The sequence below is a fragment of the Macaca nemestrina genome, chromosome 17 (assembly GCF_043159975.1).
Source record: "Macaca nemestrina isolate mMacNem1 chromosome 17, mMacNem.hap1, whole genome shotgun sequence".
Lineage (NCBI taxonomy): Eukaryota > Metazoa > Chordata > Mammalia > Primates > Cercopithecidae > Macaca > Macaca nemestrina.
This window is the reverse complement of record NC_092141.1, coordinates 66,235,178-66,253,338: the sequence shown is the minus strand read 5'-3', so window position 1 is coordinate 66,253,338 and position 18,161 is coordinate 66,235,178. Positions and strand designations below refer to the sequence as shown.

Below are 18,161 nucleotides of genomic sequence, written 5' to 3'. Positions count from 1 at the left end.
CATTCTGATCCCCACTTACCCACTGAGGTCTGGCAAACGGGGAGATGGGGGGTCCAGCAAGAGCCAGTCAAGCCCCTGGAAGGTGATGCAAGGATTCTGAGAGCTCCTTCTAGAAATTCCTGAGCCCTCAGGTTAGTTCCCTTAAAATCATCCCACTTATCCCCTAACCACGACGCCAGCTACCACACACAGACTGGGGCTCTGCCACTCTGCTTTATTGGAACGGCTCCGTGTCTGAGAGCACAGCAGGCTCAACCCTGCTTCAGAGTGGAGGCCGGACCAGGCTGGTGAGTGACCAGCAGGACTCATGAGACTTCCAACACAGGAGAGGCAAACTACGGACTGTGGGCACAGCACAGCACAGGACAGCACGGCCAATTGAGCTTTTCTTTTATATATAAACAAATACTTTAAAAATTCGAATAATATATAGAGTTTCTCTAGAGAGAGACTTTGCAACAAAAAATACATATAAAGAATATGACCTCCTGGGTAAATGAAGCAGCATCTCTGAGCGGAGGAAAGAGGGCTCCTCATGCACTGGAGGGGGCGAAGCCTTTGGACAGGCACCAAGGCCGTTGCATATCTTGGAAAAGGGTGGAGGAGTAGAGGGCTGGCTAATCAGGGTATCTGCATTATTTTCTCTACGTTGCAGGTTTTTTATGGCTTTGGCTAAAGCAAGTGAAGCAGCGGAGGTACTAAGGTGCTAAACTGAGGCCTCTTGGTCTCTGTGTAAAAACCAAAGGAGGGGGGCAGGGGACAGCCATCAAGCCCTCTCGAGCCCCCAGCTGAGTGGAAGCAGATGGAAGATCTTCTTCAGGGCAGGGGGGAGGCTGGGGGATAGGGTTTAGCAGCCTCCTCCCCCCATACCCTCTGCAGCCCTGCACTCCCACACATCTGTCCCTGCTGATAGTGTCTATTGGAAGGGAGGCAGTTAATCTCCCCTACACTGTTGTTAATCCCTGACAGCAGCTGGGACAGAGATGGCAGGAAGGACCTATGTCAACCCCACGAGACTTCTCCTTTGGGGCAAACAGCCAGGAGCCTGGGGAAACAGGGATGAGCAGGGCATTGGTTTAGGCAGTGAGGCTCGGCCACTCCCTTGGGTCCCATCTATAGCTCTGCCCACCAAACTTGGCGGGGGCATGGGGGTATCCTCTGGATGAGCAGAGCCAGCTAAGAGAAGCCAAATGTCCCTGATCGGGTGGGGGAGAGGCAGGACTCGGGGAATTTCAGAGGAGTTGTAATTGGTCCCAGAAGCCCTTCTGACTTATTCAGACCTGGACTCCTCCAGGATCTGGGGTAGGTTCTGATCCCGAGGGCCAGGGGCTGGGGCTGGGGCTGGGGCTGGGGCTGAGGCTGGAGCTTGGGTGGGAGCTGGTGTAGGGGTGGGCGCCTGGGCAGGGCCTGAAGTGGGTAGGGGAGGTTTGCTGCCAGGATGGTACTCGTGGGCAGCTTTGGGCTCGTTGGTATGGTAGGAGCCCTTGTAGCGATGATTTTGCAGATAGAAGAGCACCAACATTCCCACCAGCCCCAGCAGCAGAAAGGCCACCAAAACTGAAAGGAAGAAAAGGGACAATTCAGATCTTTGGGATTTCACCTATATACACACTGACGCACACACACGCGCATGCACACATGCACCAATATTCCCACCGGCCCCAGCAGCAGAAAGGCCAACAAAACCGAAAGGAAGAAAAGGGACAATTCAGGGCAGATCTTTGGGATCTCACCTGTATACACACACACACACACACACTTTGGGATTTCACCTGTATACACACACACACACTCTTTGGGATTTCACCTGTATATACACACACACACACACACACACACGCACACACACTTACTTTTGGCCAAAAGCATAATATATGACACTCAGCTAGCTGTTCGACCACACTAAGCTCATCTCAAGTGTCTGGCAGGTTTGAATTCCTGGCTTACCCCCTGCCACCTTCTGTTTCTAATATTCTTTTTCCACATCGCTGGTAGTCACCCCAATTTCTCATCTCTCTAGGTGTTACTGTATCCCCATTTTCCCATCCCTTAGCTATAGCCCCATTTTAATATTTTATTTAAAAATCTGTAGCATCCTCAACATTTAAAAATCTCTGCCCAGTTATATGGCACCTTCAGAATAGCCTATCTTATCATCCTTTGTGCCATCATGCATCTAGTGCCTTTGCCATCCTGCAGCCTTGGGGATCAGGGGCAGGGAAAGGATGCTGACAGTCAGAGGGTAGTCTTGGGAGGTCAGCTTAGTGATCAGTGCTACTCACAGCCTAAAAGTATGGCAACCCATCCTTCATCATGGTAGTACGGGAAGTCTGGAGAGGAGAAACCACCAGTTAGGAGATGCCTCCTCCATGTTAAGAATCACTTCCCTTTCCTGGCATCCCTCCCTTCCATCCTCTGTGTCCTGGGAATGTACCTGGAGGCAGATACCAGGGATCAAGCTCAGGTGGCACCTCTGAAACAAGACGTGGCATAGCTCCGCAATTAGATTCAGACAGTTCTCCCTGAACTCGAAGGGCTTCAGCTAGCTCAGCAGTCATGGGTCGAGGGGTTCGGAAGTGGGTCTTGAGGGGAGCCACATTGTTGAATCGAACACCAGACAGGCAGCCCGAGAAACCTGGGGTGTTGTAGCGCTGGATCTCCGGGTCAATGACTCCTGTCTCTGAGGGAGAGGCAGGCCCAGAAAGAGGGACTTGGACCCAAAGGCCCTGCCACTCTCACTGTCCACAGGTTTCCCACTCATCTTTCCCACCGCCCTCATAGCCATTCCCAGGGCCTTCAGTTTCCTTGAGGATCCAGGAACATATCCCACAGCTCCTTGCCTAAAACGCGTCCGCACCTGCAGCTTACCCATCACACGCCCTAGATACAAGGCCTTGGGTGAGTCCAACTGGCTGTCCACCAACAGCGAGAACTTCTGCTCTGTCAGTGGGAAGTAGTCCACCTGAGGTGGGGAGTGGGAGGGTGATGAGGGAGCGGGGACCACAAGCAGATGCCTGTGGGCTGGACTGGAGCTGTGTGGACCCTGGGAATATACTTGGGGGCAGATACTGGAGATCTCTCATTCTGTCCAAACTGGCGGTGCCAGCTGGGTGAGTCCTAGCTCAGTCTGAAGTGGGCAACTCCTGGGCCTAGATGTAGGATTTGGTATATATATATATTTATTTTTTTATTTTTTTATTTTATTCATTAAATATTTTGTGAAGACGATGTCTTGCTATGTTGCTCAGGTTGGTCTCAAACTCCTGGCCTCAAGCAATCCTCCCACTTCAGCCTCCCAAAGTGTTGGGATTACAGGTGTGAGCCACTGCACCTGGCCTATATATTTTTTAAAAACCTGGTTTTGAGCCCCATCTTTGCAGCTTACCAGCGGTTTGACTTTTGGTAAACTACTTTACTTTCCTTTTTTTTTTTTTTGAGATGGAGTCTCACTCTGTCCCCTAGGCCTGGAGTGCAGTGGCACGATCTCAGCTCACTGCAACCTCCGCCTCCCAGGTTCAAGCAATTTTCCTGCCTCAGCCTCCTGAGTAGCTGAAACCACTTTACTTTCTGAGGCTGTTTACTGATTTGTAAAACACTTAAATAAGAATGCCTACTGTCTGGCTGGGCGTGGTGGCTCATGCCTATAATCTCGGCACTTTGGGAGGCCGAGGCAGGTGGATCATCTGAGGTCGGGTGTTTGAAACCAGCCTGACCAACATGGAGAAACACTGTCTCTACTAAAAATACAAAATTAGCTGGGCATTGTGGCGCATGCCTGTAATCTCAGCTGCGCAGGAGGCTGGGGCAGGAGAATCGCTTGAACCTGGGAGGCAGAGGTTGCAGTGAGCCGAGATCACACCATTACACTCCAGCCTGGGCAACAAGAGCAAAACTCCATCTCAAAAAAAAAAAAAAAAAAATGCCTGTTGTCCTCTTGGAGCTATTGTGAGGGTTACATGAGGTGACACACATGAAAATCCTCTATACATTCAAATGTGATCTACAAATGTTGAGTATTTGATGTTTTCCTGGATGCCACAACCGAGATCATGAGGTTATGATCTGAACTGGCTCACCTCCCTCTATGCATACCTGGATGAAGAGGTTCCGGTAAACACGGGTGATGTTGACACTGTGGGGCTGGCCGTCGGTCACTGGGCGGGTGGTTAGCTGGTACACGTAGGGGCTGGTGCCCAGCTGATAGCGTAGCTGAAGGGTCCCTGTGGGGTGCAGAGAAGAAATTCAGGGTCTCATTTCCCATGACCCCTATCTTCTAACAGCACATAGTCCTTGTATTTGTGAATCAATAGGAGAATTAGGGGCACCTGGGTGAAGCTGGAGTGGGGTGAGAGAGCCCCGGAGAGCTTACCATCATCCTTGATGAGCACAGCCATGTAGTCACGAACAAAGGAACTGACGTAGAGCAGGACAGCGGGGGCAGAGCTGGTGCTGAAGCTGAAGGAGACTTCCTCTCCCGTAACATTGTAGACAGGCCCACGGTAACCGGGCACAGGCCGACCAGGCCGGGGGTAGTCAGGCAGGCGGTACCCGGGGCCATGGTAGCCAGGCACATAGCCCGGAGTATCATAGCCCGGGATGTAGCCAGGCTCATAGCCTGGCACCGGCCGGCTCAGCATGTGGGAGAACTCCCTGGCTGCAGAGCGCAGCGCTGACTGTAGGTTGTAGCGCATCCAGGTGCCCGGCTCAAAGAAACCACCAATATCTGCAGGTAGAAGCAGGGAAGTCAGGGCCCCACACTGCTCGCTCCCCAATTCAGAGGTTTTATGTCATCCATACACACATCCTGAGACTTCAGTTTCTGCCACCCTCACAACCCTCCATTTACTTTTAGGTTCCTTTGAGCCCCTCTGTCACAGAACAGACTCTTACAGCCATGGGAAACTTGAGATCATCTGATCCAACCCCTGCATTTTACAACTGGGGAAACAGGCTCAGAGATGAGGAGTGACTTGCTTAAATATACACAGTAACACCGGGCACAGTGGCTCACGCCTGTAATCCCAGCACTTTGGGAGGCCGAGGCAGGCAGATCATCTGAGGTCAGGAGTTCGAGAACAGCCTGACCAACGTGGCAAAACCCCATCTCTACTAAAAATACAAAACTTAGCTAGGTGTAGTAGTGCATGCCTGTAATCCCTGCTACTATAGGAAGGCCAAGGCAGGAGAATTGCTTGAACCCAGGGGGCAGAGGTTGCAGTGAGCCAAGATCGTGCCACTGCATGCCAGCCTGGGTGACAGAGTGAGACTCTGTCTCACAAAAAAAAAAAAAAAGACACACAGTAAGGGGACAGCCAAGATCAGAATGGGGATATCCTGACCCCATGTAGTATATGTGCCACTACTCACACTTCCAAACCAGCACCAGAAATCTGTTGGTCCTTAAATCTTGTATCTCCCTAGTCCCCCACACTCCTCCCACCAGTAACCCATCTGCCCATACATCCTCCCTATAGGCCAGCCTTAGGGAGGATGCAGTCTTGCTATGTGTGTAGAATCTTGCTATGGGGAATGTCAAGGCTCACCTTAACCAAGAACCAAGTCATTGACGTGTTTTAGGAATGCAGCAATTATCAAATACATTTACAAGAGAGTTCGCCTATGTTACCATGGTGATGGTGGGAAGGTGGGGAAGCAATTTGCTTTTTTTTTTTTTTTTTGTAGACGCAGTCCTTGCTGCGTCCGCCAGGCTGGAGTGCAGTGGCACGATCATAGCTCACTGCAGCCTTGACCTAGGTGCAAGTGATCCTCCCACTTCAGCCTCCCGAGTAGCTAGGCCTAAGTGTGCACCACCATGCCCAGCTAATTAAGAAATTTCTTTTTTGGCTGGGCGCGGTGGCTCAAACCTGTAATCCCAGCACTTTGGGAGGCTGAGGCAGGCGGATCACAAGGTCAAGAGTTCGAGACCAGCCTGGCCAATGTGGTGAAAGCCCATCTCCACTAAAAATACAAAAATTAGCCATGCATAGTGGTGCACACCTGTAGTCCCAGCTACTCGGGAGGCTAAAGCAAAGGAATCGCTTGAACCAGGTGGAGGTTGCAGTGAGCCGGGTTCACGCCACTGCACTCCAGCCTGGGTGACAGAGTGAGATTCCATCTCAGAAAAAAAAAAAGAATTTTTTTTTTGTAGAGACAGGGTCTTGCCACGTTGCCCAGGCTGGTCTCGAACTCCTAGCCTCAAGCAGTCCTCCCACCTTGGGCTCCCAAAGCATGCTTGGTGATTTTGATCTCTTTTTGCACCAGCTATCTGTACTATCCCTTCCTTGTCCATGCCTTTGGAGTCACCCATCATCTTCAACTGCCTGACTCCCCAAACTCAGAGCTCAGGAATCCAGGGACAACTCTAATTTTCCATGATGTGGGCTTTACATGCTATTTCCTTCCCTGCCCTCCCTACATCCCATTACACCCTATGGCTTCCTGTTGCCCCGTAACCAGCAGCACTGACCGTGGTTGCAGTATGGCCCATCAAAAGCCGTGAGGTCACAGTCACATGTGTAGTAGCTATAGCGCTCCACGCAGCGGCCTCCATGGAAACAGGGGAGCCGGGGGTGGGCACAGTGGCCTGTACAGTTGGGTGAGGTTCCCTCAGAGGCATTGGCACGGCCCTCCAGGTTCAGAGTCACTCCATTCAGACGCATGGCCCTCAAGCAACCCACAAAGGGGCGTCTCTTAAGCTCTGCAGATCCTGGAAAGGGTAGGCAACAGGTCAAGAAATGGAGGCAGGCCGGGCGCGGTGGCTCAAGCCTGTAATCCCAGCACTTTGGGAGGCTGAGACGGGCGGATCACGAGGTCAGGAGATCGAGACCATCCTGGCTAACACGGTGAAAGCCCGTCTCTACTAAAAAATACAAAAAACTAGCCGGGCGAGGTGGCGGGCGCCTGTAGTCCCAGCTACTCGGGAGGCTGAGGCAGGAGAATGGCATAAACCCGGGAGGTGGAGCTTGCAGTGAGCCGAGATCGCGCCACTGCACTCCAGCCTGGGTGACAGAGCCAGACTCCGTCTCAAAAAAAAAAAAAAAAAAAAGAAATGGAGGCAGAGCCAGAGACAGGAGTAAGTATTGTAGTTGGAAAGGGAGCCAAGGGGGCTGGAAGAATAGAATAGAATACAAAGGCCTGGAGGGACAAGTGAGACCCTGGCTTGCTCTGAAGCAGAGAGTACTGGCACCTAAGACAGAGGCTCCTGGAAACAAGGCAAGCGGCCTTGGAGGGTGGGAAGGTAAAGGAGGCTTCAGACTTGCCTCTGGGTTGCTGCTCACCCACATAGAGGGGCTGGTCATACTCCATCCAGATGTAGGTCTGCAGTGGCATAGGCCGCAGAACCCAGGGCCGGTGATCCACTCGGAGCCGGGCCTGCTTCACGTTGATTTCAGCCCGGACCAGGTGCCACTCGTCATCGTTGAACTCAAAGTCGTCTGAGTGTACTGTGAGATTCTCATCCCCATTCCCCACGTCAAAGGCGAAGACCACATCCCGGGATGCTGGACAGTGTCATGCAGGGTGGGGGAGAAAAGGACTCAGACCTACAAGATCCTTCATGGATTCCTTGTCTAATACAACCTCTTTACCTCACCTCTTTGGAGCTTCTTGAATATCCCTCCAATTTATCTGTAGCTTACAATGAAACTTACCAACTGCTTAAAACCTCATACCCTTCGTCTCTCCCCACATCACAGATCCCTGAAACCAGCTTCCCAGCCTCACCTCCCAGGCTAGAAGCATGGCTAATCAGCGGTGAGAGGGACTCGAAGGTCTAGCTTCCTTATGTACAAGGAAGGGACTTAAGGCCAAGAGAGGCCAAGTGAGTGCCTAGGGTCACCTGAGCAGCCATCAAGACCGAGTGAAGGCTAGAACCCAGGGTATCTCAACCCTTCCCATGCTGCCTGTCAAAAGGGCATCTGCCGTTGGCTCCAACCGCAGCCTGCACCTGCCCATGTCTCCCCAGACAGCACTTTCATCTACCCCGAGGCCCTCCCACAGTCTGCCTGCTCACTGTTGAGTTCCACCCGCACATAAGGTCGGCGCCACTGGCAGTAAGGGCCCCCCATATTCTCTAGGAAGACTCCCGAGGGAGCAGAGGTCCTGAAGTAGAAGGAGACATCCAGGCTGTGGTTGGCACGGATTGGGGGGAAGCGTAGTGCAGCCCCAGTGTGGAAGGAAATGGTGTTCCAGGAATTTCCTACAAAAGCAGATGGAGGAGGGTCTCGTCAGGGAGATTGGAGGGTGGAAGAGGAAGAGAACCTGGGGTTGGGGGCAGGGGAAGTTGGGCAAAGGGGGAGAGTTTGAGGTGGAGGAGAGACTAAGGAGTGGAATGAAAGAGCAGCGAGGTGCAGAGTGGCAATGAGATCACAGCAGGATCTGGGGGTCGGGCACCCCAGCTAGAGACCCCCGGTGACTCATGCAGCCTAGCTTTTGGAAACTGGAGAGTCAGCTCTGGGAGGGCACACAAAAGGCGATTGCCACTCACGATCGCCATAACAGCGCAAAGGCCTCAGGAAGAACTGGGCCTCGGAAGTGGAGCGGTTCGTATCCCCTATCACCACCTGAGTGACAGGCAGATGGTCCACAAAGGTCAGCAGTCCCTTGTCAGTTCTCCTGTGGGGGCAGGTTTCCATGGCTCAGACCCAGCCACTCAGCTCCCCCGCCCGCCGGAGTCCTAAAAACCCTGTCTCTTTGCCCCCTCACCACTGGGGCTGGTCGGCATCACAGTTGCAGTACAAGGCAGGGTCCACACAGCTCCGGTCCAGACCACAGGCACAGCGCTGGATCCCAGGCTGGGAGCCTCCCCAGTAGAAGTGCTGCTCCTCATTTCGGCCAATCCAAAAGCTGTAGGGGTAGCCTCCTGGGGAAGAGGTGCAGGCAGCTTCCAGGCCCTGTCCCTCCGTTAGCCTCTGGGCTCCTCTCACCCTTCCAACCAGCCCAGACCCCTCCTTGAATCTTCCAACCCAAAGCCCCAGCTAGCTCTCTGGCTTCCTTCTCCCAGGCCCCCACTGGTGTCTCCTCCAGTTCCGCCACCTCCCTCCCTGACCCCAGCCCTAACCTGCAGTGTTGAGCAGTCGGGAATTGTAGCAGGAGAACTCGATCCACTGTTCACAATGCTGGGAAGCATTGGCAAGGGCACTGACTTCCTCCCAGGATGCATTCCAGTACTGGATAGCCCCCAGGAATGGCCGCTCCATGCTGGAACCTGTCACTCGAGTTGTCCACAGCCTGTCATGTCGCACAACTGTCCACGCTCGGTTCTCTGGGAGACAAGAGGGGACAGAGCTTTGGCTGGAGTTGGGCATTCTCTACCCATCTCCCTGCCCACCTTCACCACTGCTGCTGCAACTCAGAGCCACTGAACGTGGCCAGCAGCTCCATTGCACCTCTGCCCTGGGCACTCTGCATTGTAGGCTGGAAATGAGATAGCTGGAATGGGTAAGGAAGCTGGAATTTACTTTTTTTTTTTTTTTTTGAGACGGAGTCTCACTCTGTTGCCCAGGATGAAGTCCAATGGTGCTATCTTAGCTCACTGCAACCTCCACCTCCCAAGTTCAAGTAATTCTCCTGCCTCAGCCTCCCGAACAGCTTCCCAAAGTGCTGGGAGTACAGGGTGAGCCACTGCACCTGGCGTGGGATTTATTTTTAAGGCTAGGTTACAAATTCCTCAGTATCCCCTTACCCTCTGTCCTCCTTTACCCCACCTGTTTAGTCTAACTGCCCCCCCCACCACCACCACCACTCTATCCTTCCCGGTTCCCTCCTCACCCACCACCCATCAGAAACACTTACCTCGGATATCACAGTACACTACAAATGGCTTCAGGGGGCCACTGCCATCAGGATCAATAGTGAAGTTTCCAGAAGTTTTCCCACTGAGCCGATAAGCCTCACAGGATTCCTTATACAAAGCTGGCAGATAGTAAGGTGAGACAAAGGCAGTTAGAGAGTTAGAGGGCTGGCCGGGTGCAGTGGCTCAGGTCTGTAATCCCAGCACTTTGGGAGGCCGAGGTGATGGATCACCTAAGGTCAGGAGTTCGGGACCAGCCTGGCCAACATGGTGAAACCCCATCTCTACTAAAAATACAAAAATTAGCTAGGCATGGTGGTGTGCACCTGTAGTCCCAGCTACTTGGGAGGCTGAAGTAGGAGAATCGCTTGAACCTCAGAGGCAGAGGTTTCAGTGAGCCCAGATGGCACCACTGCACTCCATCCTGGGCAACAGAGTGAGACTCTGTCTCAAAAAACCAAAAACAAAAAGAGAGAGGGCTGGAAGGGCCATCCTCACCATCTCTAGCAGCCTCATGATCCCCAGCAACCTTCTCCTGACCTCCCTTGTCCCTGACTCTCCCCCATACTGCATCTGGCTTACGTGTGTGGCAGGTCTCTCCCTTATAGCCCGTGAGTTCGCAGTAGCAGATGAAGTCATCCCAAGACTGGTAGCAGCGTCCATCATGCTCACACATGTTAGGGCTGCACCTAGGGAAGGGGTCAGGACCAAGGGAAAGAGCCTTACTGGGAGCTGGAGAGGGGGTCTGATCCTTGCAAGCTTCACTCCCAGCTCCTTGAAGCCCCAGAACCCAGCGAGACACACCCCGCCTAGCCAGCCGGGTGTAAGCCCAGATGCAGGGGCACTAGGCAGTCCTCGGGGCTCAAGTACTACTGTTCCCCCTTCCTGAAAACAGCAAAACATGCCTTATTCTACCCCCATCTTCCCCCCCGCACAAAAAACCCCTCTAGGACCAAAAACAGATGTGTCATTTCCATCCTGAGCGTGTATCACCTTAAGGGAGGAAATCAGAGGTAAAAGATCAAAGAATCATCATCCCCAAGCAGGGGACTAAGGAGCAGAGACAAGGAGAAGGGAGACTATTGAGAAAGGCCATTCCTACTGGGAGACCAGGGAAGAGGGCTTTGGAGGGGTCACCTCTTGTTAGGGGCTCCTGGGTACCTATCAGTGATGCCACATGTATCAAAAAGGACCTCAGCATAGAATCCAAGCCGCCGGAACTCCACCAGAGTCAGGTTGACCAGCTGACCATCCACCTTGAGCAGCTCCATGCAGCCATGGAATGCCGTCTGGTTGGAGTGGCAGTCCCATCGACTGGCTGGCTTGGGACAACCTGGAGCAACCACCCCGTGAGACCCTCTCCAGGGGAGACCCCAAAGACCCTCCCCCAGGGAGATGCCAAGGGGGTGCCAGACATAAAGGAAGAAAGGGGACTAGACCCAAAGTGTAGATGGCAATGACCTTCTACTCCCCAAGGCCCCAGAGAGGAAAGAGGGCTTGCTCCCTCCAAAATTCTCCATATGGCCCCATCTGGGTGGACTTAGATGGAGCCTTCCCACCCAGAAACAGAGATCTGGTCAGGTTGGCTCTCACTTACCCCCAAAGAAATATGAGGTCCCTGTCCGGATCAGCAGTGGGTATGACACCCTGACCTCTGCCCCCTCCACATCATCAATGCTGATGACTGCATGGTTTTCCTGTGCCACAAAATTCACCTCGTGCCAAAAGCCATCGTTCAGTCGGTACCCTGGACAAGAATGGATGATAGTGTGGGTGGAGGCAAGCAGCAACTAGGCTAGAAGAATGTCCTGAGTGGGGAAGCAGCCCCACTGTGTCCCAGGAGCAGCCTGTGTGCCCCTGTGATTACACTTCTCACACCCAGTGGAGACCTCTCTGAATGCCTCTTCATTATCCATGACCCAGCAACTGCCACAGAGTCTGCACAGTTATAAATGAGTAACGATCTCCAGGGGCCCTCTGGAACTGGAGAATACCAGGACTCCCAGGCTTCCCCCTTCTCCAAGAATCCTTAGTCCCTCAGATCCGCCTCCTCACTGCCTCCAGCCACTCCCATCTTTTCCCAGTACCCTGGGGCTTCCTGCCCTGCGCCCTTCACTCCCTCTCCCCTCACCAGAATGTAAAGGCCTCAGTCCAGGCCTACAACTTTCTCGGGCTCCTCTACCCTTCTTTTCTCTGCTTGTGCCTCCCCCGAAACGCCCTCACCAGCAGCGAACTGAAGCTTCTTTCGGCCGCTCTGCGCGATGGACACGTTGACCTGCCCTTCGCTGAGTGTCAGCTCCACGTGGCCCAGCCCGTCCCCCAGACGAGAGAAAAGGAGAAGCCCGGTGAGGTCCCAGGTGCGGAAGCGAAATGAGACTGCCAGACGGCCGCGGCGTGGGAAACCGGGCACTTGAACGAAGTTGTGAGGGCCTCCGAAGTTGATAGGGTGCGGTACCGGGTCCAGGCAACGAAACGCCACCTTACCCTAGGGGCACAAGCGAAGACGCATCAACACCCGTGAGCCGCCTCTGCCTCAGCTGGGATTCGGTTTTCACACTGGTCTAAGACCCTGGTCACCGCCCTCCTTCGGTGTTGGCGGGGGTGAGATCTCCAACCAGGACATGACCCCATCCCCTCCAAGCTCGTCCATCTGTGGAGGGGGCCCCAACCCAGTCGGCCCTCGGAACTCTGCTCGCTTGCTCTCGCTGATCTCCACCGTCTGCTAGGCAACCGCTTCTCTCCTTCCAGTATCGAGAGGCAATTTCGGGCCACAGACCAGGCTCCTGCCAGCTTCCCGACAAAGCTCCAGAGTCGGAGAGGGGTGAGGGGGGCATATCAAAGAAACCATCGATTCAAGTCCCTACTCAGTCACTGTGCAGCTGCACGACCCCTGGTCAAGCCACCCCCTGTCTCTGCGCCTTACGCTCCCATCTGTGAACCAAGGTGATTGGACCCGACCACGGCTTCTTAACGAGGGGCCTGCGTGGCTCGTGCACCTCAAGTGAGACCCGCTCTCCTCCCAACTTGAGCATTTGGCTGGGGACTGAGGGATCCTCCGCTTTTATCTGATGTTCAATATCTCTTCCCGCTCCACCTCTTTGCTTTCCACGAGGCTTTGGTATCCTGTCCTCCCAGACCCCCCTGCCCACTGGCCTCGAAGGTGATCCGGGAATGGCGCCGCACAGCCAGGTCTGCGATGTTGACGCGATTGAAGATTACGTTTTCTATGCAGCCGCGGAAGTTATGCCGATAGGCTAGATTCTTCCGCGCGGCGCCCACCAGTCCTCCGATGAACATCTGCGGGAGAGGTGGGAATGAGGCCCCTTAGGCACAGGAGCGCGCCTGCCTTTCTCGCGCATCCCCGCCGTATGCGTTCCCAAACGCCAGGTGGGGCTTTGTAAAAAATTTGAAACACACATTTCCCCAGCGTCGGTACTAAAGCTTGCTAGGCCTTTCAAGGCTCGAGTTCAAGCTCTGACTCCAACACAAATCTGCTGCACGCCCTTGGGCAAGTCAATTAGCCTGCCTGGGATTCTTATCTGCAGATGGGGTCAGGGTCTTTAACAACTCCACAAAGTTGTGGGAGGATCCAAGGGACAATTTTCCTACCTTGCCTAGTCCCCAAAATCTGGATTTCCAAACCCCACCTCATTAGTTCTGAAATGGTGCCTGGAAGTCTGCATGCTAACACCAACACCCACAAAAAAAAAAAAAAAAAAAAAAAAAAACGGTCTTTTTCTGGTGAGCGGCAAGTTTGCCAAGGGCTGCTAGGATATTCAGGAATTGGAATACGAGGTCTTTAAAAAATAATCTTTTTTTTTAAAATAGAGGTAGGATGTCACTGTGTTGCCCTGGTGGGTCTTGAACACCTGGCCTCAAGCAATCCTCCCACCTCAGCTTCCCAAAGTGCTGGGATTACAGGCATGAGCCACCACCCACAGCCTGAATGTGAGGTCTTACCTCTGAGAGACAGAGAGAGAGAGAGAGAGAGAGAGAGAGAGACCGACCTGCACTCACTCATCCAGCATCCTGCCCCTACCACGAAATAGCACCTCCCTAGTCTCTCACCTCAGTGTCCAGGTTCAGCCTCTCGAAGTCTCCATTGAGAATAAAGCGCTGCACATAGCCGTCCAGGGTGAAATTTACGTCGCGGCCAAATCGGTCCACCCGCACGTAGTGCCAGTGCTGGTCATTGAGGACTCCGCCAGCGCTCACGGTGGTGTGACCTGGTCTTGGCTGGATGGGACTGCTGCCTGAGGGTGGGGCAGGACAGAGTAAGACCTCAAGCCAGGAGAACTCCATGGAGTCCAAGCTCCTAGGCAGAGCAGCAGCCTGTAACAAAGCCCAGGGCAAGCAGGGAGAGTGGGCTAATAGATAAACAGCCATTGGTGAGTGTGTGACAGGGTAAGCCATTTAGCCTGGCTTCCTGTCTGTGAAAGTGGGAACACATGAGCTGCTTCTATTTCATCGCGCGGGTGTTATGAAAAGCTAATGAGATACAGTGTGTGTGTGTGTGTGTGTGTGTGTGTGTGTGTGTGTGTGTGTACAAGGAAGGAACTGAGGCTCGGAAGTGCCCCATCCGAGGTCACATCTCTGGGTAGTGGTAGAGCTGAGACTGGAATCCAGTTCTCACTCCGACTCCAGTGTTTTGCTAGCACCAAATACTACAAGAAAGGCGTAGTTTGGTCCAGGCCTTAGAGAAGTGGAAGACCAGGCGTGAGCGCGGCTGCGCGGAGGAGGTGCTGCGAGAAGGGCGGTGAGAGAACTTCAGGGGTTGACCCCTCATCGCACCCGGCCGCCGAGCTCACCCAGGCTCATGTGCAGCAGCAGGTGTGCCCCCTCCAGCTCGATCGTCACGTAGTCGCCCTGGGAGCCCTCGGCGTGCAGCAGAAGCCCGTCCTTCTCCTCGGTCTTGAAGCTGAAGGCGAACACGTCCCACAGGCTTCGGCTGACCCCTCGTGGGAAGCGGTATGAGATGGCATCGTCACCGTCGAAATAGAGTATGTCGGACTCTGCGCAAAGGAGCAAAGGGCCGTAGATGGGCCGGGGACTGGGGAGGCTGTCTGTCTCCCGGGCCCCCTCCGCGCTCTCTGCATGCTTACTGTATGGGCAGCCGTAGAGGCCGAGCCTCAAGCCGATCTTGCCGCGTGGGTTCCAGGCCAGGGGCACGATGCGGATGTAGCGCGCGGTGAAGTGGTAGTGCAGGTCATGGCGCACCAACGCAGACTCGTTCACGTTACCAAAGAAGGTCTGAGGAGGTGGGAGAGAGTAGTAACCACGTTCCACCCTCTACTTCTTTTTTTATTTTATTTTTTGAGACAGAGTCTCCCTCTGTCGCCCAGGCTGGAGTGCAGTGGTGCGATCTCAGCTCACTGCAACCTCTGCCTCCCGGGTTCAAACAATTCTCTGCCTCAGCCTCCCGAGTAGCTAGGATTACAGGCGTCCACCACTACGCCCGGCTAATTTTTTTTTTTTTTTTTTTTTTTTTTTTTTTTTCCCGTATAGACGGGGTTTCACCATGTTGGCCAGGCTGGTCTTGAACTCCTGACCTAGTGATCCACCTGCCTTGGCCTCCCAAAATGCCAGGATTACAGGCGGGAGCCACTGCACCCGGACCCCCTCTGCTTCTTTCTCCATAGCCTTCCAGCCCACAACTTTCACACCCAGCCAATCTCGACTTCTGGAAAGTAAATACTCTTTGGTCTCCCCTGCTAGGCGGCTTTGCCTGGTCAGTTTCCATAAAGTGTCCTCTCACACCATCCTATTATTTCCTCAGACCTGAAATCAAATGTCACCTCCTTAGGAAGCTCTCCCAGATTTTACCCTAAAGTGTGTTAAACCCTGTGAACCGAGTGTTTCGTGCACGTCCTAAGTTGACAGCCCCTCTGGACAGAGTCCCTGGAGTGGAGTCACTGCTCCTCGTCCATGCCCTCACCACCACCCCCTCCATTTTCCCAGAGGCTGGTGCCCCTCCAGAGCCTGGAGCAGAGGAAGCTCCCCAACTGTTACCGCCTTGGTGCCCAGAGTACCGAGTTGTGCCCTCGCTGGTAGAACGGTGTCCAGCTGTCCACTCGGTCGCCATAGAGCAGCATGTAACGTGTGACCCAGTCCCAAGAATTAAAGGAGCCTTGTGTCGCCACGGCCCGGATCCGGTGCTTCTTCATTAAGTCTATCTGGAGCCAGGGATTCGGATCCCCAATCCGTGGTGACCACCCGCTTATGCCTATAGAAGAGACAAGAGCTTTAACCGGCTATCCTTCTCCCCGAAGCCCTCCAGAGACCCCTACCCTGCCGCGGTGCGCTGCCAGTTCACAGCTGATGTTCCGCGGAGCTCACCGTGCAGCCTGGCGAATCGCGGGGCCGTAAGGAGACTGTAGTAGGAGGAGGCGCCCAGGGAGCGTGCATAGAGGGGACCCACCAGCTCCTCGTCGCAGCCGTCTAGGGTAGGGAAACCGACATGTTAGCGCTAACACCTCCCAGGCCCTTCCAAAGGCCCGCCCACTTAGCCACCGAAGCTTCCCTTCTCTGCCCCCAGCCACCACCCCCAGAGGCACGCCCAGCTCTACCTTAAAGCCATCTATTCAATCCTGGCTGCAGCAACAGCTGCATGCTCAGAGGAGGCTGCCTTCTCCTTCTAGGGAAACCCCTAGGCTACACCTATAGGCCCAAGGCCAGACCCTCCCTAGCTAGCCCAATACCTGCCCTGGTTTAGTACTTCCCCAAACTCAATCCTAAACCTCAGCATCTTCCAGAACCTAAGTCAGCCCAAGACACCAATCCAGCTCCAACCCTAGCCTCAATCCCACTCGGCCCCCAAAACCTGCACCATCCCCAAATACAGGCCTTGTACCCAACCTCAGCCAGTCCTAGCACCATCACCAGCTCCATGTCCAGCCTTAGCACCAGTCAGGGGCACCAGCTCCTGCTTGGATCCCAGCCACAAAACCCAGCCCCAGCCACAAACCCCAGCCCTAGCCACAAACCCCACTCCTTGGCCAGCTCCAAAGTCCAGCCTCAAGCCCTGGAAAAACCTTAATCCTAGTCTCGGTCACCAGTATACACTTATACCCCAGCCCTAGCCTCAAACCCAGGCACCAGCTCCTGCTTGGATCCCATCCCCAAATCCCTGCCCGGCTGACTTCATCCTCGCCCCGGAGCCCAGCCCCAGCCCCCGGGCGCGCGCGGCAGCCTCAGAGCTGCAATGCGGAGCGCGGGGGAGAGGCAGGAAAAGAGGAAAAGATGAGAGCCAGCGGGCGCGCGCCGGCCGGGAAGGACCCGCGACCACCCAGCCGCAATGCGGTGCGGGGCCGCCCTGCAGGCTCTGGACACCTGGGCCCAACCCCACCTGCCTCCAAGCCCAACACTCACAGTAGCCCCAGCCCTCGGCTTCTGAGACCGCGGCGAGCAGGATGCAGAAGAGCCGGAGACGCATCATGCAGGGCTGACGGTCCCGGCAGCCGCCTCCCTGTGAACGGCTCCGGCTATGGCTCGAGTTCTGGCTTGGGCTCCAAGCTCTTCTCCTGGGGTTTGCAGCAGACGGCTCTCTCCTCCTTACCGACCCCTCCCTCCCTCTTTCCTTTCGCCCCCAAGCGCTCTCTCTCTCTTCTCTCTTCTCTTCTCTTCTCTCTCTCTCTCTCTCTCTCTCTCTCTCTCTCTCTCTCTCTCTCTCTCTCTCTCTCTCGCTGTCGTTCCTGGTCCTCCGCTCTCTCTTCTCCTTTCCACCCTCTCTCCTCTCACCTCCCCCCTTCCCCAGCCTCTGTCTCCTGGCACGCGCCGGTTTCCCGGACCCCGCGCAAGCGCGTGCCTCAGCCCTGCTGCGAAAGGGCGGGGGTAGAGAGCCTCTAGCCACCGAGAAAACCCCAAGTAACCCGAGGCTGCCCGGGACTAGGGCCACAGGGGTGAGGATAGGGAACCTAGGGCCAGAAGCATCCTGAAAATTTCAAGAAAAGGGAGGTGGTGGCGGGGGCGGGGTGCCTGGAAATGGAATGAAGGGTAAGTAAACATTTCTGAAGGCAAATTAAGCTCTAGGAGTGGTGCTGGGCACTATGAATTTAGGATTTTTGCTTTACTCCACTTTGCAGATGAAAAACCTCAGGCTCAGAGAGGTCAATAAACTGAGTCAATATCATACAGCAAACGATTATATTCTGAAGCCCATTCTTTCTTCACTGACAGAGTAAAGACAGTAAATTATTTTTTTCTTTCTTTCATTCTTTTTTCTTTCCTTCCTTTTCTTTCTTTCTTCCTTTCTTTCTTCCTTCCTTCCTTTCTTCCTTTCTTCTTTCTTTTTTTTTCATAAAATCCAGATCCTGCACAAGAGAGTAAAGTCTTTTGGAGGATGTGGAATGGGAAAGTGACCCCCTAGACCCTA

The 18,161-nt window shown here is 54.2% G+C and overlaps 1 protein-coding gene and 1 long non-coding RNA gene across 3 annotated transcripts; one reads left to right on the top strand and one right to left on the bottom strand.

Annotated features, from left to right (window-relative positions):
• Nucleotides 1-200: 200 nt before the first annotated feature.
• Nucleotides 201-18,029, bottom strand: LOC105472103 (contactin associated protein 1). 2 transcript variants are annotated; one of them, XM_011725075.3, is made up of 24 exons: nucleotides 17,159-18,029; nucleotides 16,127-16,228; nucleotides 15,820-16,013; nucleotides 14,893-15,040; nucleotides 14,599-14,802; nucleotides 13,859-14,043; nucleotides 12,944-13,087; nucleotides 12,014-12,275; nucleotides 11,388-11,537; nucleotides 10,952-11,123; nucleotides 10,373-10,479; nucleotides 9,793-9,912; nucleotides 9,059-9,262; nucleotides 8,704-8,860; nucleotides 8,486-8,613; nucleotides 8,012-8,197; nucleotides 7,278-7,499; nucleotides 6,467-6,706; nucleotides 4,370-4,723; nucleotides 4,093-4,220; nucleotides 2,869-2,962; nucleotides 2,435-2,680; nucleotides 2,283-2,330; nucleotides 201-1,557 (listed from the first exon to the last, which is right to left on the bottom strand). In XM_011725075.3, the coding sequence occupies exons 1-24, from the start codon at nucleotides 17,223-17,225 to the stop codon at nucleotides 1,271-1,273; spliced, it is 4,149 nt and encodes a 1,382-aa protein (XP_011723377.2). In that variant the 5' UTR covers nucleotides 17,226-18,029; the 3' UTR covers nucleotides 201-1,270. The 2 variants fall into 2 exon arrangements, with proteins under 2 accessions (XP_011723377.2, XP_011723378.2); XM_011725076.2 differs by lacking the exon at nucleotides 17,159-18,029 and adding an exon at nucleotides 16,357-16,928.
• On the top strand, nucleotides 6,653-13,918 carry LOC139359641 (uncharacterized). Its single transcript, XR_011615850.1, has 3 exons — nucleotides 6,653-6,744; nucleotides 7,059-7,072; nucleotides 7,392-13,918. It is a non-coding gene; the product is annotated as an uncharacterized lncRNA (long non-coding RNA).
• Nucleotides 18,030-18,161: the final 132 nt, after the last annotated feature.